At 37.9% G+C, this 21,720-nt stretch overlaps 1 protein-coding gene across 1 annotated transcript in view; it reads left to right on the top strand.

The window, feature by feature from the left end:
- Positions 1–242: 242 nt before the first annotated feature.
- The window catches only part of ano10a (anoctamin 10a), a 42,244-nt gene continuing 20,766 nt past the window's right edge, over positions 243–21,720 (top strand). The window contains exons 1-11 of the mRNA XM_066691377.1: positions 243–444; positions 1,576–1,725; positions 1,963–2,160; positions 2,696–2,830; positions 3,270–3,389; positions 6,234–6,803; positions 7,004–7,059; positions 8,321–8,395; positions 8,674–8,856; positions 9,036–9,227; positions 10,376–10,504. Coding sequence (XP_066547474.1) covers positions 1,587–1,725; positions 1,963–2,160; positions 2,696–2,830; positions 3,270–3,389; positions 6,234–6,803; positions 7,004–7,059; positions 8,321–8,395; positions 8,674–8,856; positions 9,036–9,227; positions 10,376–10,504 — 1,797 coding nt within the window. The 5' untranslated portion in view covers positions 243–444; positions 1,576–1,586. The remainder of the gene's footprint in view (positions 445–1,575; positions 1,726–1,962; positions 2,161–2,695; positions 2,831–3,269; positions 3,390–6,233; positions 6,804–7,003; positions 7,060–8,320; positions 8,396–8,673; positions 8,857–9,035; positions 9,228–10,375; positions 10,505–21,720) is intronic.

The following is a 21,720-nucleotide window of genomic DNA, read 5'->3' as shown; positions in this document are numbered from 1 at the left end:
GGACTTTGATTATACACCAAATCCAAAGAACAAAGAGACACAAAAACTGTCAATGCAAAATCAAAACAAAGTATTCCCCCAAAAATGCACAGCCGCATTAAAACGCCTTGTGGCGCTGGTGTCCGCAGAACTGCGCTGCTCCGCCAATGGGATCGGCGGAATTCTGCATATCTGCGCAGAACTGCGGACATCTGCGCAACACGAACGCGAGCAGCCCACTTCTGCTGCGCCTCCTTATCGGTCCATTCCGCGGTGACGTGGAGAAGCAGCACCGTGCACTCCGCCAAGCAAGCGGCCCCAGAGCCCCGCATTCAGCTCATTCAGCTCATTCAAGGTGTTTGAAGCAGGGCAGCTGATAGGTCTGCACAGCTGCTTCACACAGGGATCCCGACATTTGTCCTGCCATTCATTTGAGCACAAACAGGAAGAGAAACCGGGGATAGGGTGAGTGAGTAGCAATGTCAAATTGATCATTTACTTCAGCTAGGGCCTGTGCTTTTCCTGTCACGGTGTGCTTGCATGATGAAATATTATCCACGCCGTATATTATACTGCTTAATACTGCAAACAGACATCTAATCTTTATTTCTCTTACGGCATTTTAAACAAAATACAGTATGTGTTGCCTCTTAAGTTTCAAGGTACGTAGCCTTAGCTCCGCCCTAAAAATAGTTGACTCAGCTGTAGTTGCAGACTCTGGTAGATGTTATGCTTTTTGAAGATTATTGTATAGTCCGTTTTTGAAGCGGTGCACATTTGGCACGACTCAAAATGTGATATGCAATCCCCACTACCCACATTTAGCCTGTTTCTTCTGTTTGTATTGAATATTTCCATGTATCCAACCCCAAAACAGGAATTCGTTTGAGCAAATGTTTAATTGTTATACTTTTTTTCTACAAAGTGTTTATATACCAAAAGGATGTTAGGAATGTCCCTAAAAATCTTCACAGCAAGCCGTTTTAGCATCACATAAGGTCATCAAATTAGTGATATAAACAATTTAATTCTAGATATGTGTATATATATATATATACAAATATTTGTTAGTATCAAAAATGAGTGACAATGTACTTCCAATAGGAATTATTGATGCCAAAAAATGTATTTACGATATCAAGATTGTACATGCTGATATAAAGAAAATTAACTATTTATCTAATATCGAATTGCTGCATCAAAATATGTTCAGTTGATTTGTGATATCAGAAATTGAATTTGTATCAGCAATTCAGTTTGTGAAACTTCAGTCAAAGAAACATTCATTAATTATTGAGCTCAGCAACTCAATTGCTGATATAAAAAAATCAAATGTTGATATCACTAATTTTATGATTATATGGCTTGTCATACCAACTTAGCTCTAATGTAGCTGTGATTTAGCAGGCAAAACATATAAGATATGTTATCAGTGCAATGTTACTATATGCTGAAAATGATACGCCTTCATACAATATAGGGTTTCCATCTCTTTAGGTAGAATGTACATCTGAACCACTAAGAATATGACATTTTGAAATATTTACAGTATTTGCAGTATATTTTCACTGTTGCACCTCTCATGTTTTCATGCAGGGAACTTAGAAATGAAAAGGGGCCTGTCAAATCTTGACAATGGCGGACTCTCGTTCACTCCATTGGTGGTCATTGAACTGGCCAAGGACACCAAAGAAGAAGCTGTATCGTGGTTATTAAAGAGGGTGAAAGACAAGCAGCGGGATGGAGGTACATTTGACTGTGATGATGCATGTTCTTAAGCTTGGAAATGCAAGTTAAATGTATTGATGTTTGATTTTATATATAACAGATAGTAGAAGGCTAGTTTAATTCTTTGGTCACATTTGATATGTTCATAGCTTCAGAAACTATTCAGGTCTTACGTTTCCAAGACTGTTGTAAGAACCCATAAAAGGGTTTCTGTTTTACAGTTTTCATGGTCATTCTATCACTGTTGTCTGTAAGGGGCTGATCTGTTTGTGGAGCAACTGCCAAAGGACGTCTGGGACAGTGCTAATGAAAACCCTAATTTGTTTATCGTGAGCGCCTCCAGAGAACGACTGCTATTCGGGGCTGAGGACGTCGGCCTGGTAAAGGAATGTGAAGACGGGTCGATGCGAGGGTTTACACGAGCGAACGGGCACCACTTTAAAGACTACAAAGGTAAAGACAGTGGATGGAAATGAGAATTCCATTGCATCGCCGTTTTTATCCATTCCACATGTATATGGAGCAGACTCTTAAACCAATCTTTCAGATGAAGCAGAATAGCAAAATTATTTAATTTTGTTTTAAAGCCACATATGATTGTGACTCAGAGCTAATTTATTTGGTAACGAATGGCAATGTCAGGCAGCTGGAGTTGGCTCATAAACAGGGGCTTGGGTTTATTATATATACAATGCATTGGGTGTTTTACTTCCATTCCTGTAACACCAGCACCAGTCAACCACTAGGTAAAACACAATCTTGTTTGTAAGTTTATAGCTGAAGTTGACAGTTTAGAAGAGTGGATGTCAATTAGATCAGAGCTATGCCATGATATTCAGAAATATGTATTTGTTATGGTCGTTGTTGTTTTTTGTCCTATATTTTGCAAGTAAAACAATTAAATTATGTTTATTTGACATTGTGTATTTCGAATTATAGTTGTTGTTTTCTGGGAGTTCTGAGTGGGTGTTTTTTTACTTTCCTCCAGGTGATGGTGATGAGTTTCTCAGCATGGCAGAGTGTCAGTACATTATTAAGTACGGGTTGGATACCCTGAGGGCCAGGGAGGAGACTAGCATCCCGGGTTATCCGCAAGTTAAGCTGTACCCAGGAAAATCCATCTGTAAGTTTTTTTAATGTTGTTCTCTGGCAAAATGCAAGAGTGAAATTAACCATGTACATCTCAAGAAATTATGTTTTGGAAAAAGATATCTATGATGTGTCTGTTCACCAGAACTAATTTCGAAATGGAGAAAAGTAATTTTTAATTATTTAAATGGCTTCAGAATCGGGGTCAATTAAGTAATTAAGAATGCATTTAATTAATAAAGTGAAATAGAAATGCCAAGGTGAGCTACCTACTCCTGATACACATCAGGCCCCAATGGGCCAAAAACAATTGTTCAATTATATATACATTTAATTATGTATTTAATTATATATTTGTATACAATTTGTATAAATTTGTATTGTAGGCAAGCTATCTACTAATTCTCTGGCACTACAACACACTGTGTGATTGTCTAACACAAATGAAATGACAGTCTTTCTTTTTCAATAAGTGCGCAGGATGCAGTCCAAGGGGATTTTGTCCCAGGTTTTCCCACTACATGACAAAGAAGAACTGAAAAGGCTTTCCCACTCGTGGTATGGCAAGCTGAGGTTATCATATCAACCTCTCGGTATGTATCCAGTGCATTCAAGAAATGTTTCCTACACACACCTGATTTTTGGGCCACATCCATACAGTTTGTCATTAAAAGTAACCATGCAAACTTATTTAGAACTATAAATGGTGATACAGACCATAAGAAGTGAACAGGGTTAAAAACTCGAGTGAATAGTTTGATATATACAGTGAGGGAAAAAAGTATTTGATCCCCTGCTGATTTTGTACGTTTTCCCACTGACAAAGAAATGATCAGTCTATAATTTTAATGGTAGGTGTATTTTAACAGTGAGAGACAGAATAACAACAAAAAAATCCAGAAAAACGCATTTAAAAAAAGTTATAAATTGATTTGCATGTTAATGAGGGAAATAAGTATTTGATCCCCTATCAATCAGCAAGATTTCCGGCTCCCAGGTGTCTTTTAATACAGGTAACGAGCTGAGATTAGGAGCACTCTCTTAAAGGGAGTGCTCCTAATCTCAGCTCGTTACCTGTATAAAAGACACCTGTCCACAGAAGCAATCAATCAATCAGATTCCAAACTCTCCACCATGGCCAAGACCAAAGAGCTGTCCAAGGATGTCAGGGACAAGATTGTAGACCTACACAAGGCTGGAATGGGCTACAAGACCATCGCCAAGCAGCTTGGTGAGAAGGTGACAACAGTTGGTGCGATTATTCGCAAATGGAAGAAACACAAAATAACTGTCAGTCTCCCTCAGTCTGGGGCTCCATGCAAGATCTCACCTCGTGGAGTTTCAATGATCATGAGAACGGTGAGGAATCAGCCCAGAACTACACGGGAGGATCTTGTTAATGATCTCAAGGCAACTGGGACCATAGTCACCAAGAAAACAATTGGTAACACACTACGCCGTGAAGGACTGAAATTCTGCAGCGCCCGCAAGGTTCCCCTGCTCAAGAAAGCACATGTACAGGCCCGTCTGAAGTTTGCCAATGAACATCTGAATGATTCAGAGGAGAACTGGGTGAAAGGTTTGTGGTCAGATGAGACCAAAATGGAGCTCTTTGGCATCAACTCAACTCGCCGTGTTTGGAGGAGGAGGAATGACCCCAAGAACACCATCCCCACCGTCAAACATGGAGGTGGAAACATTATGCTTTGGGGGTGTTTTTCTGCTAAGGGGACAGGACAACTGCACCGCATCAAAGGGACGATGGACGGGACCATGTACCGTCAAATCTTGGGTGAGAACCTCCTTCCCTCAGCCAGGGCATTGAAAATGGGTCGTGGATGGGTATTCCAGCATGACAATGACCCAAAACACACAGCCAAGGCAACAAAGGAGTGGCTCAAGAAGAAGCACATTAAGGTCCTGGAGTGGCCTAGCCCGTCTCCAGACCTTAATCCCATAGAAAATCTGTGGAGGGAGCTGAAGGTTCGAGTTGCCAAACGTCAGCCTCGAAACCTTAATGACTTGGAGAGGATCTGCAAAGAGGAGTGGGACAAAATCCCTCCTGAGATGTGTGCAAACCTGGTGGCCAACTACAAGAAACGTCTGACCTCTGTGATTGCCAACAAGGGTTTTGCCACCAAGTACTAAGTTGAAGGGGTCAAATACTTATTTCCCTCATTAACATGCAAATCAATGTATAACTTTTTTGAAATGCGTTTTTCTGGATTTTTTTGTTGTTATTCTGTCTCTCACTGTTAAAATACACCTACCATTAAAATTATAGACTGATCATTTCTTTGTCAGTGGGCAAACGTACAAAATCAGCAGGGGATCAAATACTTTTTTCCCTCACTGTATGGTGAAATATAAAGTCTCAACTGACTGTAGAAATCTTTCTTTCTTAAGGAAAAGTCAGTGGAAACGGGTTCCTTGTGACATATATGATGCCAAGTATGAGAAAGAAAACACTAATAAGTCTTTCAGGTTTTTTCCACTATCGTTAAAACAGTGTCTTACAGTTAACTAAATTCAGTGTCCAACCACATGACATTAAATAACACCCTGGGATTTGGTTAGATATGGCGTGTGTTTCAGAATTGGGTGGAGGTTGACTCCAAAAGCTCAGATTCACCTAATGTAATTTACTGTGCCACCATCCTCATGTGATAGCACAGTTCCTGCTCTCTTCTTTCAGGGATTTCATGGAGGTCTAGGATTTGTTTACTGGTAATCCCTCCAAACTACATAATGCATATTTTGGAGTTAGTCCAAAGCTGTTTTATGTAGCCTGCCTAAAAAGAAACTGCAGATTCAAAGAGAAGTCTGAATTTCACGGAAATATTTGATCATTCTTTAAATCGTATTTTAAAAGAGAATTTTGAAAAGCATGAGGAGAAGTTGAAACGCAGGCTATTGCTATTTTGGTTATTTATGTATTTACTTGGCTGACACATGTATTGATTCAGTACTAAACCTCAACCCCATCTGCAGCAATATCATCGAAACAAATGATGACATAACTCTTTCCCTGCATTCCTTATCCCCGTCAAAGATGAAAAAATAAACCGTGTGGGCACATGAAGGGGATTTAACTTCCTGTACAAGAATAGGGCTCCATGCTTGGCGAGATGTACTCAGCTAATCAATTGTGAACTGATCCATGTGCGTCTGACACGTTTATTCAAATCAAAATGGTTTACCATCCGCAACTGTTTTAGGCCAAGCTGACTACAGCCTAACCAGTCGCAGACCTCACTGGCTCTGCAGCAGCCGCTCCATGCGTGTCTTCTGTGTTGTCATTATGCTCTAGTTAACGTGCAATCCCCATGTCTACACTGCAGTCTGACACCCTAAAGACTCGATTGTCCCAAACTAGAAATTTGGTACCCTGGGCCTTTTGCGTAGATGCTGCTAACTCTTTATTTGTTCCCCCTCAGACAAAATCCGCCTCTACTTCGGCGAAGCCATTGCCATATACTTTGGTTTCCTGGAGTACTTCACCTTTGCCTTGTTGCCTATGGCCTTGATTGGAATCCCATACTACCTGTTTGCCTGGGAGGATTACGACAAATACGTGCTCTTTGCCTCGTTCAACCTGGTGTGGTCCACTGTCATTCTGGAGGTGTGGAAGAGATCCTGTGCCTGGCTGGCCTACAATTGGGGCACCCTCATCAGAAAGAAGGACTTTGAGGAGCCAAGACCTGGTTTCCATGGCGTTTTGGGCCTGAACCCCGTTACAGGGCGTGAGGAGCCCACCTACTCCAGCATGAAGAGGCAGCTGCGCATCTACTTGGTGTCAGTCCCCTTCGTCTTGTTGTGCCTTTACTTCTCCCTGTACGTCATGATGATCTACTTCTCCTTGGAGAACTGGGCTCTGAACCTGCACGAGGAAGAGCAGTCCTTTTGGACTAGCCTGTTGCTGTTTGTGCCCAGTATCATCTATGCCATCGTCATCGAAATCATGAACAGGCTGTACCGCTACGCTGCTGAGTTCTTAACCGGCTGGGGTGAGTGTGTCCGCTCGGCTCTGGTTCCTTTCGCCTGACCTGGTTGTTAAGTTAACGGGTATCGCTTGACTTTAAGGCCCCCAAATGGCTGAATTCCAATGATGTTAAATGAGTAACGTGACACTTTTATGAATACGGCTTTTTATTTACTGCTGTTTAAGAAAAGACTGTTAAGATGACTGGTTTTGTTTTTCCTGTAGAAAACCACAGACTGGAATCAGCATACCAAAATCATTTGATCCTGAAGGTTCTGGTGGTGAGTAATGACAACTTTGTCAACACTTTTTTTCACAGAATCTGAACCGTTCTCATCAATACATGACTCTTCTGTCAGCAACCCAAGTGTATGAGCTGTGTAATGAAGCAACACAACATTGCACAACAACTATAAATAGGTTTATCATAACTGCTGGAGTTTCCTCTCTTAACCTACCTATAGTCTTTGATTGATTTTTTGGGGGGCAAAAGTATACAACGTTTGTCTGTATTTTGTGGAGCTTATAAACTGGGCTTGAATGTTCCATTTTGATTTTTACACTTTAAAACTTTTTGCTGCTTAAAGTTAAATTCCTTTTGTAAATCTTCTGGATTAAATAGTCTTGTTTACCTTTATTCAGCTGTTGCTTCCAGTTGTCCACTCTCATTAATGTGTACTTACCTGCTTTTTAAAGAAGCCCACACTACATGGTTTCTTAATGCATGGATGATATTGCGATCTGATTCGGAGCTTAACAAATAAAGATAAACTTGTTTTACTTATACATTATTTAAAAGGCTAAAAACACAATAAAGTCACTACTGTATTTGAAGCGTGCTATTAGCAGGCAAGTAAAACATTTGTTTTGCACATGATCTTGGAGGTCGGTCCTTTCAGTATCAGCATTAGTAAAAGGGCTCATTCAAAGTAGGCCTTGGAGCAAATGCAAATTGAACTGAACTACAAATGGCTTTTATCAGCTTAACATGTTTTAAGTTTATCAGGCTTGTTTAAGCTCTGAATGGGATGACATTGTACTTCACATAAGTCCAAAACAGAAACTGTCATGTGAAAATACTTTAAAGGCAGGTAGGTAAACCCAAAATGACCAGCCCTCGCTCTGGGGTCTCTGGGAGGGCTTTCGAATGAGGTGATTGACACTTTCCAGTTGGTATTGATTGATCGTCACTGCTTGGGAAGAAAATAAGGAAACATTCCCCTTGCCAGAGAGGAGAGAAATTTGTCAAATGACTACCTTATCTGACTCTCTGCAGGTGATTCTGTTTCCCTCATTTCTTCACACAGTGGTGGTGAATCAATACCGACTCTTGAAGCTGTTCTTCAGTTTTGTGCCATTGATCATAGTCAGTGTTATTCTAAACTCCGTCCAGAAAATACCTTCCTAATAGTCAAATAATAATTTTGCGCAGACGTTCCTACAGACTACTTCTCTTCAGAATGCAATAATCTGTATTCATCCCTAATGGACATGCTATAGAATACATGTCCCCCTGTTAAATGTGTTTTTCTTTATTTGCAGTTCAACTTTCTCAATTGCTTTGCATCTCTGTTCTACATTGCGTTTGTGCTTCATGACATGAAACTTCTAAGACAGGTGAGTTAAATTGTTTTAGATGCCATTTGAACTGTATTTCTATACAATATATACATATACATTTTGTATGCAATTATCACTATTGGCGTACATGTAAGTTGCTTAGTAATGAAGGTCAGTCATCTGAAAATTAAATCTTGATAGATGTTGGACAAGCTTGTTTTCGTGTGGCATGTGATTTATTTCCTCTATAACATAGAGGTGAGTCTATTCCTTAATAGACCTTAAATGTCCTCTCTGTAACTCGTTGATCACCTGCTTGTATGTTTTGGCTCCAGAGTCTTGCTACGCTGCTCATAACATCACAAATCCTCAACCAAATTATGGAATCCATCCTTCCGTTCTGGTTGCAAAAGAGACGCAACAAAATGGTGCAGAAGAAAATTGGAAACATCACGGTGGACAAGGAACTGCCCTGGACCGAGCAAGTGAAGCTGGAAGTGGATATGAGCACTTACTTAGTGAGTTGGAGGACTGAATGTGTGAAAACCAAACCTATTATCTTCATGACATACGGAATATTATTATATTGATGTGCGTTTTTTGGTCAGATTTGTAACAGGATTTAAACACATTTAAATACAATGATGTAGCACTAGTATGGTATTTATTTTCATTTGGTTCTGTTTGTCGATTCCAGGGCACGTTTGATGACTACTTGGAGCTTTTCCTGCAGTTTGGCTATGTCAGCCTTTTCTCCTGTGTCTACCCTCTAGCAGCTGTGCTGGCGGTTTTGAATAATGTCACGGAAATCTATTCAGATGCCTTAAAAATGTGCCAAGTCTTCAAAAGACCCTTTTCAGAGCCTGCAGCCAACATCGGAGTCTGGCAGGTAAACTATACTTCATTCCACCTATCTGCATTGCACATTGATTACTCTATTATATTTTAGATGCACAAAATAAAAAAATTGTGTGAATCAAGTCACCTTTGACTCACCTGCGTGGACTGAGAGACAGGATTCCTTCTTCATCCTGCACATGTACACCATATAAGCAGGCTGACTATGTGTAATATGTCAAATATTTACTAATTTTCCTGCGCTTGTAATGACTGTTGGAAATGCAAAGGTTCAGTGTCTGTATTAATGATACCCCCTGGTGTAGATCAGATACCAACACTAACCTGGCATTTTGCAATAACAGTGGCCACCGCCTGCGTTTGTTTATTTATGTTTGCGGTCTTATTTTGACAAAGACATTCGTTATTCTACCAAGACTGCAGCTGGGAATTGTGCATAGCACTGGCACTGCTTAAGCAAAGCCCTGCCTCAGTATCACACTCAAGGTGAATTAAATCAGGTTTGAAGCAGGAGAGTTAACCCTGGCTTACCCACGAGTTCCCATTAAAACAGTACGGTCTTATAGCAGAACAGCCAGCTATTTATTTGAAGTTAACATTTTGTAATTGTTTTTTGTAGTAATTCTAAACTTGTTTGTTTTTTTGTTTTATTTTAATTGCCCCTAGCGAGACTGGGTTGTTACATTTAATTATGATTAAGAGAAGATTTCTTACTCACTGCCTCTAAAATCAGGCAGTTAGCAAAACCTCTTCTGTCTGTGGTGATCACTTGGCATGAATACAAATTATTCAAATATTTTTTTTAACTTGCAGTTTTCATCTTAATTGACTTTAGTCTTAGCTGTATTGAAACTTAATTTTTGTGTTTACATTTAAGAACTGCACCATAACATCTATACACATTGTATATAGATTTATTTTTATTTTTTAATACCTTTGTTGAAATGTTTTTTCCTTTAGTAATATACAATGTACTGGGATGCACATCTAATTGATTAACAAATCTGTAAATGCTCCTTTCTTGAGAATCACAACCAAGCTGGTTAATGTGGAAAGTATTGTACTTCTGACCTTCCTAATATCCGAGGGGAAGAATTGGACCATGTCAAGTTTTGAAGTCTCCTTCATGGCCATTGTTCAGTCATGGAACTTATGTGCAACATGTTTTCTTCTTCACAGTTGGCATTCGAGACGATGAGTGTTATTGCGGTCATCACCAACTGTGCCTTGATCGGTATGTCGCCCCAAGTCAAGTCGTTCTTCCCCGACTCGGAGACGCACCTCATCATGCTAATAGTGGCCGCAGAGGTAAGTCTGAACACTGTAGCTCGCTGACACTGCGGCAGCGAGGCGTCCATAACAGGCTTCATCCCATGCAGTTTGAGGGAGGCGATGTTTTTAAGAATTGCAGCTTTTGAACAGAGCTGTAAAAAAAGGGTAGGTAAGATTACAAAAAAATGAAACCCTAAACCATAACAATATCTATATAGGATTAGGATCATACCTGTTTTGTATTTGAATATTCTTACAAATGGGCTAAATATTTGTCTATATGTTAACCGAGACAAGTATTCAATAACTTGTAGATTATAATTGTTACAGTACTTTGTGAGGGTGCAATTTCTACATTGATTTCTATATCCATTATTTATTCTAAAATCAAACTTTGCCATGAGCTGTGAAACTAAATGTGTGTGTGTGTGTGTATGTGCGTATACATTATGTAGAAGCTTCCCTGTATTCCTCTGTGGAATAAACAGGACAAGAAAATTGAAGTGTCACATCCCTGGGGAGAAATGAAATTGAATGGCTGCTTTGTAATTCTTCCAGGCGCTTTTCTTAAAGGGCTAGTGGTTTGAAAATGGGAAGATGAATAACAACAGCAGACAGCTGACGCATGAATGTTACCATGCTTCATATTGCAAGAGTAACATTAATCAGGCACTCTCTTTAGGCCTGCGAGAGTCCATACAAAGATCGTTTTGCTCAAGGGTAGATAGATCAATTGTTGTGAGTATGTGCCCTTCAGCATTTACTATTGTCTGTTCGTGTTTTGCATTTAAATCTACTTGGGATTGTGCTCTTTTCTTCCCCCTTTTTAAAATTTAGAGTTTTTAAGACACTGGACAATAATTAAGAATCTGTGTGGCATTGGTAAACATTATTGCATCATATTTAGTGTATGTTATGTATATTTATATTTAATTATTTGTTATACTAATCATTTGTTTGGCTGACGTTAGAACCAACTAACAGGTTTAAGAAGAGTAAAAGTAGTTTTTATTAACCTCTCAGGTACCTTCTATGATGGAACATAATCTTATAAAAAAAAAAAATCTGTTGTGTATTTTTTTTTTTTACTAAAGTACCAATTACATAATCAAAATAACTGTACTTTTTAATCCCCAAAACCAAACAAACAATCCTTTATGGGCCTAAATTAAATGGAACATATTATTTATAAATGTATGTGCTTGTGTTCCCCAGCAGATGGTGCTAGAGATTTATTTGACACTTTCCATAGCATACATGGTATAAATGTGAAATGTATTTGTAGTAGAGGCATTGCTTTTTATTGCTTTGCCTGCTTGTTTGTTTTCTCAATAATGCACAAACAAAGCTTGAAATAATATAAATCAAGCATCCCAAGAAGCTGCAGTATGGTTTATCCATGCTTCTATTGAAAAATGGACCCCAGTCAGTTTCTGTTAGCATCAGAATTATTTACATTTCACACAATTTGCACAGAATATTCCATTTGCCTCAAGAGATCCTGCAAGTAGCAACAAAAAGGCTGAGTCAGGAGTAAGTATTGACGTGTCAATATGTTCAAGAGCAAGTATAATTGCTATTCGGGGGAAATTACATTTTTATCGGGCCATTTATTAATCTTGATTAACCAGCCTTTGATTTATCTTGTTTAATAGCAGCACTCCCTAATAATTATACTGGTCATATTTTGTAATTCCTTAATGTGTTTCAGTTCAAAATAAGGTTGCGGTGCTCTCTTTCCCCAAAAAAATGTAATACATTTGAAAACTTGCTTAGCTTATTATCAACTATTATCAACTTTGAAAAGAAATCGAGGGACAAATCAAAGCATTTTCAAAGTATTTTTTTGTTTTTGTTTAATCTGCATAAATGTACAATTTGTATCTGTATTCTAGATTATCATAATGGGTTTCTCAAATTTAAGTAAAATAATAGTCCTCACTCTGCATAAGAAGCATCATCAATGCCTGTAGTCTAATGTAACCGATGCATGACTCCACTTGTTATTTATTTTTCTTAATACAAGGCTGACCCCTTCATAAAAGCTATCATGGACAAATCATACACATTTATACAGTTTACACAAGATTAAGTTCTGCATTTCATTCCAGCATTCTAATTTCATGGACTTCCTGCATTCCTTTTCTCTATTACTGTATTTGTTATGGTTTCTTGAAACAACATTATAAATATCACTCAAGTCAAATTTAAGCACAAATCTACCACAGATTATTTGAAACGTTGCTGTGTGAAAACTTCCCTGTGAGGTATTTCTTGTAAAAAGCTTACAATGAGTGTTCCTGTCATTTGCTCTCTATTCACCTAGGGTTATGTGAAGAACGCAAGCTCTGTATTTATGTAATATTGTATTATTTTCCAGCGTCACAGGCAGCTCTCAATATGCTGTATTTATACCCCCCTGGGGGAGATCTACAATGACTTTGAGAAGTACTGATGACCTCACGTTGTTTTGATCACCTTAAATGACTGAAGCATTGCTTTACAAGAGACCTCATGCAAGATTTTAAATGAGTATTGTGACCTCTTAAACTGCTCTTTTGCACCTACTTCCCTTTCAGTGTTGAATAGTGCTCTCTCTTTGGTTTCTCCCATGCAAGAAGCATTTGACCTAGTTCTGCATGTGGCTCTTCTTTTGAATGGTTTAACAGCTGTACCTTCAGCAATACATTAATTCAATTTTAGGTTGCATTGATTTATTAAGAAAAAAGGGGATATTTAAAGATGAAACCGTTTCTGAAAGTGTCGATACTGGTATTGTTGCACCTTCACAGTGTTCAGTTGTTTTTAATAAAATAACTACCTTGGCTTCCAATTTAAAATCAATTTGGGAGGGTGCAATGGAGTAATTCTTGAGACTGTCACCTGAAGATATCTGGATTGAGGTGCTGTTTGTCACGGATTCTAGTTTAACTCCAGATTGACCTTTGTCTACAATAATGCATCAACATACACTCTTTGACAGACTAAGAATTAAACTGACTATTTTAGAAAGGGTGAATGTCATTGTATGTTCTAGATAAAGCTGTCTCCAATCAATATCAATACAAACATGTCCCAAAAACATCACAGTACATCACAAAGCATGCCCTACAGCAAACAAGTAGGCTGTGTATCTCAGGATGTCGCTTTGGAATGGTCGTAAACCAAATTACAGATAAATGAACAAGGAGATGTGTGCCAGTTTCTCAGTAAGCACTGTGTTTGGCAGCTCTTAATTTGTTTCAGTTGAATTTATTCTGAGCCATTCAATAATCTGAAATGTATGAGACACGTTTTTTCAGTGTTCTAATAATAATAACAATAATAATGTGGATTGTGTCCCACTTCACTCAGAAGCAATAAGCCTAAAAATTACTAATCTGAGTGTCCTTTATTAAAAATAAATGATAGAAGAAAAAAAAAATGTGGGTTGTGTATTTGCACTTGTTGTTCTATACCAACAGACCTCCAGTTCCAGGAACGCCCGCAGCTCCTCATAATTGTACCTATAGACTGGAATGTACAATCCTTCTTGCTGCTGTGGGCTCCTAACATTCATTATTGTTTTGATGCTCCAATGGCTGAGACAGAATGAGGTCTGATTATAGAAGCACATGCGTCATTACTGCTTTGGGCAATAGGGACACGTACTGTATGGATTAAAAACACACACAAATATAACACAACAATAACTATATGGTCCTTTTCCAGTCCAGCATTGACCTATTTCTGTGTCCTTGATGCACCACAGTCCTTGCTTATGACTTTACCTGTAAGCAGGTTTATAAAATATTAGTATACAAAATTAACCATCATAGCTTTTAAAAACTGGGATAGGCTGACTCTTCCTAAAAGCAGTACTTATGCTGACTTCAAGTCTCACTCAGCTCACCAGTACCATTAGAAAGAGAACTGGAGGATTATATTATAATGAGTTTTTAATGGGCATTAGCAGTACGTTAGATGAGCTGTTACCTGCTGTCCTCTCAGTACCCACCTGCCACTGGAGTGCTCTGAAGATGTCGTTTTGACTGTCTTGGGTGTTTTCTGAATGTGATTTCATATCAAATCTCATGCATAAGGAAATGACCACCAAGAGGTTTGTAGCATTCCGTTTAATAAGAAATCTGACTTATTGAAGGTACTGATCAATAGGGCCGTCAATTAATTTTGTTCCCACCATGTACAGGAAATTGCAGGATGCACTGAACATTTTCCCATTAAAGCTTGATTGCAGGAATATACTGTAATTATGTTAGATACTCAACTGCAATTACCTATATGGACAAATCGGTATATGCACGAACCCATTCTGAAGAGGCCTCGAAACCTTTCCAATACTCTTGTTTGACTAAGACTCTACCAATGCTCCTTAGCTGGCATATGATACCCAGGTAATTACATTACAGAGAGCTTCAGAGAGCAGTATCCAAGCAACAGGGTAGTCACGGAGACTGAAGAAGTCTTGGGAACATGAGTAATAGCAGCAGTTGATGGCTCTCATTCTAGCCTTGGCCTTCTACTTATGGCAATATTTCTGCTTAAAGCAGTCACCTACTATCTGGCAGACAACTCTATAATATTTATACACAGGTACTGTTGTATAACATGCTGACACATTTACAGTCTACTGCAGCCGTGTTAGAAAAATGACGTAAAATTAGGAATCAATTGAGAGCAATTTGTTCTCCCTTTTATCACTGTGCCCGTCAAACATTATACTTTGCAAACAAACACTCTCTGATTTACACAGAATGGATGTAGTTGCATTGCTTGTGCACAGTGAGCTTTTGTAAGATCAAGGTACCAATTAAAATGCAAATCACAATCGCAGTAGTTGGCTGTTGGGTGAAGTTTTAATCCAGGCCTTAGACTTGAGTTTGGATGAAGGTAATGACATTACAAAAATGTAAATATTAAATTAATCACACATTATATAGTATTTCACAGCAAAGGGAAGTTGTCAGTCTTCTTTCTCGAGTTTGATTATAATCTGTTTATATTTGCATTTTTTTCAGCTGACTATTGTATGCATCCATTTTAATTGTTCTGTCTTTGATATGCAGATTTGACTGTTAATTAAGCCTAGTTGTACTGGGAAGGCAGGAAAGGCATTTAATAGTAGAGGTAGATTCATGAATGTGCAAGCAAATGCTTTACCTCTAATATATAATATTCTCATAAAGTAAAAGCCAACAAACCAGAATGATTCAGGCGAATTAATGTAATTCACTTAATGAAACATTGCAGGTATTATTTTGAAATTTTTAAGCCCAGACTACATTACAAAACCCAACATTACATTAGTTCCTATAAAGCTTCCATGCTACCATTGTAATGTATTAAGTGTTATATCAGCTGTCAGATACGATTAGTTTGGTTACAGATGTTAATTATACAGAGCACCATTTAGTCAATAACCTTCCCAAAACACCTATATACTGTTACATTAAAATGCCAAAATATGCAGTTCAGCTCTGGCACTAACATATTTTGCATCCCAATAAATGGGATATTACAAGTTTCCAAATCCTACATCTCCTTCCAATAATGGAATCACTGCCTATCAGGAAATTTATTGAAAAAGTTAAGTGGCCGCTTAAACATAAACACTTCAGAATTAGGTGTTTAATTGCAAGGAGTCAATTATGAAAACAGCAGTGATTGTTTGGCACCTTGTGTGTTATGCCAGCTAATTCTGTGCAGGTCAGAGTTAGGTGGCAGGGAGGGGAGAGATGTAGGGGGTTAGCATTATTAATGCATGATTGCTCTTCTTTTGAACCCAAATGAATGTAAAGATAATCTTTTTGTGAATCATTTTGCTGTGCCTTGTGTGTTTTGAATCTTAATTCCTTGCTTTCATTTTCAAAGTGCTCATTGTTACATTGGAGTCAGATTTGTATTCCGTAGTGTGTGGTGTATCCTAGAGGAACTATGAATACTGTAACAATGGTTTGAAATGAGGCCTTAAAGGTTTCTCTGTGCTGGGCCTGGAGTAACCTAGATCACAGGTAGCTCAGCAATTCAAAGCGCTTTGTGGTTTAGGCAGCATAAATCCGCTCAGTAGAGGCACCAGGCAGACGCAATCATTGCAAGTTTTTAATGGTTCAAAGATTTTTAACCCATTTCAAGGAATTAAAGCACTCCCCCGAAATACCCAGAAACCAGCAGGGTTTTGAAACTATTTTCTTGAAGTGCTTAACGTTATACCAAGTTTTTTAAAACGTACTTTAACATCTATAGAATTTCATACAATTTCCCTTGATAGTACATTAATACCACCTCACAGTCTTTATCAATTGCCATAAACAAATATGCTCATGTCAGGTAGGGTTAGAAGTTATTTTATCAGCCAGTATCTTCTGCATATCAAGCTTGTCCTGGATTTCACCTCATTTATATGTAACTGTGGGTTGATAAATCATTTTTCTCATTTCCATTATTAGTCCCAAATTATTTATTTTTTTGTCAAATAAAAAAAAGCTCTACGATACTGGAAAAGGCATGTGGCCAGCTGGTGTTTTACTAAAGAGAAACAGAGCAACCCTGGGTTTCTCTGCTTAACTTCATCACACTTGAAAGAAACACTTAGCTATTAAGACTTTAGCTATCAGCTATCAATAGGTGGCTATCAAATGGTGTTTTCTGTGAGCAATGCTTCCCAGCATGCATTCTCAGAGTGATGGAGGGCAGATTATTAGAGAGCTTTTTATATATGAACACTAATAATATGTACTTGAGGGTGGCATTTAGTATTTTTAGCTGAAGAAAAGTAGTTTTGAGTGTGAAAAATACAATTCAAAGCCAAGGATTAGTCTGTAAGCATCATTTGCTAATCTTTGGAAAGTCTGCAATTCTCTTCTTATAACACAAACTGGGAGGAACAAGTGAGAGCTCCATTTTGTGTGATTTGTACATTGCCGACGCAAACCTGCATGGGTGAGCAGGAGTTAGCTACTTAATGCAGTGACAGATATCAGTGGGGAAAACTGCTTTTACCTATATAACTGTCTAGTGTGGAAGATGAATTAAAGACATTTAATGCCTTTTGAGCAATTTCATTTTATATACAGTGCTTACAGGAAGTATTCACCCCACTTTTTGCATTTTGCTTTACAGTCTCAAATCTTAAATGGGATTTTTTTTTTTTCTGATCTACCCAACCTACTCCACACTTTCAAGGTGAGAAAATGTATCTGCACATCCTACCCCACAGCTTCCAGATGAAAAACATATTCTAGAAATTTATAAAATTCTATTATAAATAAAAACTAAAATTATAATGAATCCTATGATTTCAGGATAAATAGGTTTCCTCTGCTGGGAAAACAAAGACCATGTGCATTAAGGAGCTTTCAAAAGAAATCTGGGACAAAGTTGTTGAAAAGCACAGATCAGGGGGTGGGTATTACAAAATGTGAAAGGCCTTGAGTATCCCTTGGAGCACAGTCAAGACAATTATCAGGAACTGGAAGGTGGTACCACTAAGACCCTGCCTAGATCAGGCTGTCCCTCCAAACTGGATGACCGAGCAAAAAGGAGACTGATCTAAGAGGCTACCAAGAGGCCAATGTCCACTTTGCAAGAGTAAAGACTTTAATGGCCAAGACTGGTCATAGTGTGCATGGGACAACAATATCCCAAGCACTCCACAAGTCTGGCCTGTATGGTAGAGTGGCAAGAAGGAAGCCATTACTCAAAAAATCCCCCCAAGAAAACACTTTGGAGATTCTGTAGACATGTAGCATACAGTTTTGTGGTCTGACGAAACTAAAATTGAACTTTTTGGCCTAAATGCAAAGCACAAACCCAGCACAATGCATCACTCAAAGAACACCATCCCTACTGTGAAGCATGTTGGGCCAGCATCATGTTATGGGGATTTTTCTCATTGGCAGAGACTGGGTCAGGATAGAAGGGGAAATTAATGGAGCAAAGTATAGAAAGGTATACCATTCTTGCAGAGGGTGGCAGGAAGTTCACCTTTCAACATGACAACAACCTGAAGCACACAGCCAAAGCTACACTGGAGTGGCTAAGGAACAAAAAGGTAATTTTCTTTGAGGGGCCCTGTCAGAGCCACAACCTAAATTCAATCAAAAATGTGTGGCATGACTTGAAGATTGCTCCCCAAAAGAACTTGACAGAACTTAGTTTTGTAAAGAAGAATGTACAAATATTAACAAATCTAGGTGTACAAATGTAGTAGCAACCTACAGAATCACAGCTGTAATTTCTGCCAAAGGTGCTTCAACCAAGTATTAACCAAGGGGTGGAGTCATATGCAATTATAATATTTCAGCTACATATCTTTAATATATATATATTTTCACAATAAATACTTTTCCCTTAACAGTGTGGAGTATGGTGTGTGGATAAGTGGGGGGAAAAAAATCCAAATTTAAAAGCTTGAGGCACTAACACAACAAAATGTGAGAAAAGTTCAAGTGGGTGTAGTCTTTCTGTAGGCACTGTGTATATGTATGTATATATAAAACATGATGTGTGTCAGTTTTTTTCAATCTTGTATAAAAGGCCCTCTGGAATACATTAGATCTTGTTCCACTTAGTCGTAATGTGTTGTTTTTAGATCATCTGTGTTCATTAATTTATTTTATGAGGGCACGGCTTTGAGTATGTGGGTCTGTCTTAGTGATTTTAAAAGTCAGTGAATCAGTTCTTATCTGTCCTGGCAGTCTGACCTTTTAAAAAAATCGTGCTTCTGTTTCAGTGAAGTGGAAAGTGGACAAACTAGTCTGGAAGCAGTCATTAGGTAATCATGTTACAGGTGTTATTTTTGTCCTTGGGGGCTGAACTGTCTGCAGTAATTGGCAGATTTGTGGAGCAATTTGGGTTCTTATTTAGGGGATGGCCTGGAAAAACAAGGGTTATGGTCTTGACCTGAAGAGGTGCCATTAGAGATCAAACGGCAACATTAATGTTCCTTCCATTAAACATTTTATGTTTTTCCGCCTCATCTTTTGTGCATTGGAAATTAGCATAATAATCCTCTGTCACGCACAGTTTCTTATTTCAGCCCAGTGTGGAATATTACAATATTCAGCTCTTCTGCCATCATTTTAGACTTTTAGCTCTTATAGTGTTAATCATTTAGAAATCTATTCTAGTCAAAATATCAATTGGAGGAAATGCAATCTAACATGAAGTGACGTATTTCTCCCAAATAGTTCTTCTGTGTAAAGCTGTCAATGAGCAGTTTAAAATCTTTATACCAATATACTGTATGATGTGTTATTCCTAATTGTGCTTTTTAATATTTCAAATGAAAGCTCTATATTAGAAAGTATTTGTTAACTTTGTGCCGAGAATAAAAACTGAATTGTCTAAATATAGTCAAGACCTTGGAAACGTATAGCTAGACAGTGCTTCAAGTGGATGCCTATTATTTCATTGTGTGGTTTGGTTTCAAGTCACTGCTAAAATCTTACTTCCATTAATACCGATTTTCTTTTCACATCACAGAGCTGCAATGAGATACAGGGTTGTTGTCATTTGTTTAGTTGCAGGCAGGTTTAGGTATGTAGATTAATTTGGCCACTGTTTTGTCAAAAAAGAGTACAGGTGGTTGTTTAGAACACTTCATAAGACAATGTGATGAATGCTGCCAACTGCTTAATTATCTGTACCTGGGAAGGCTGATTAATGAGAGGCAGTAGTGATGACAAACAAGATGAGCATACTTCCCAAAAAGTATTTTTTCACGTCATGACAAACACTTTATGAATATCCATCTGGAGAGTTTCATTTGTATGAAAGCAGTGTTGCTGCTTTTTCTCCTGTAGAGACGGAAAAGTACCAGGTGTATTGCCACAGATATGTGGAGTTAAAACAAAACACACAAAACGGATGCATTATTTCATTTTTACCTTTCTATTTTGAGAAGAACCATTGAATAAACAAATAAATTTTGCTCGCATGATTCCAGTGGAAACAAAGATGTGTGGTTTATTAACTCATTGATTTATTAAGTATTTTTTTGTCGTCTTCTGCCTGTTAATCAATTTACTCACCCATCTTAGCACAAGTTTAGCATTGTTACAGCTGTGCTTGGGGTTTGTTTAAATATGTTGCAAAATTATAGGCATGTAAACATGCAAACACTGTGTGTCTGGTGTGTGTGCTTTGCAGTCACGGTTGCCATGGAAATTCTAATCAGGTGATTGGCAAGCAGCACTTTTCAATGATGTATGCATAATTAATCTCACAAGACAGGATTAGTGACAACCCATTTCAAAATGTGCTCTGGAAGATTTATACCACTTTATAGATTTAAGATTGGGTATTATTATTATTATTATTATTATTATTGTGATGATGATGTAGGCCACTTTATTTTTTGTCTCATCTTCGTCAGCTCTGGTGTTGTCAAGGCTGCAAATCAAACTAAGAACTGCCATATATCAAGGTTTGTTATGACTAAATTATGTGTGCATTAGTGGTTTCAAATGGAAGAAGAATGAGTCTGAAAAGAGCATTTACTGACAGAGAGAAAGGCACTGGAGATAGAACTGAAAATAGAACATAAATGGATAGACTTGGCACAAAATATGTTCTTATTTTTTATATTTTTTTTATCCAAATTTGTCCCGTCAAATTAAATTATAAATTATAATTTGTTATAGAGTGGAAACACATTGTGGACAACTCAGACAGCATGAATGAAGTGGTAACCTTTAAACTGGAGAGTGCAAATTGGGCTGAAATACATAATAAGTTAGAAGTATCATTCATTTTAGTAACAGACTTATTGTATTTTAAGTAAACTAATCCTCAGGGGAGAAGCAAATTCTGTCATCATCCACTTGAAGTGAACTGGTTCTGTAATTAAAAACTGGAGTGCTAGCTAATGCCGTTAATAGATTTCTCATATGATCTCAATTTCAAGGCACACTGTTATCAAATCTTTATATAGAAGTTTGGCATCTACGTAACTGAGACCAAAAATGAAGCATTGGATGCAAGGAATTACAGCTGACAATGACAAAGGTTATTAAATGAGGTGTTGAACCTGGTGTAAAATGGGGGGAAACTACTTGGGGAACTAAATATATTTTGCTCCAAGTTAAAAAAATATTAATCTGAGAGAAATAATAGATAATGCATACAGTGCATTGTATCACAAATAAGAAATAGAACAACAAAAATAGACAAACTGCCTTTAAATGCATGAATGTGCAATATATATAATCATTTAATGTGAAAGCATAATACCATCTTTAGTAAGAGCTCTC

The sequence above is a fragment of the Amia ocellicauda genome, chromosome 18 (assembly GCF_036373705.1).
Source record: "Amia ocellicauda isolate fAmiCal2 chromosome 18, fAmiCal2.hap1, whole genome shotgun sequence".
In the NCBI taxonomy this organism is placed as follows: domain Eukaryota; kingdom Metazoa; phylum Chordata; class Actinopteri; order Amiiformes; family Amiidae; genus Amia; species Amia ocellicauda.
The sequence above is the reverse complement of the archived record's forward strand: the minus strand, read 5'-3'. Positions and strand labels throughout refer to the sequence as shown.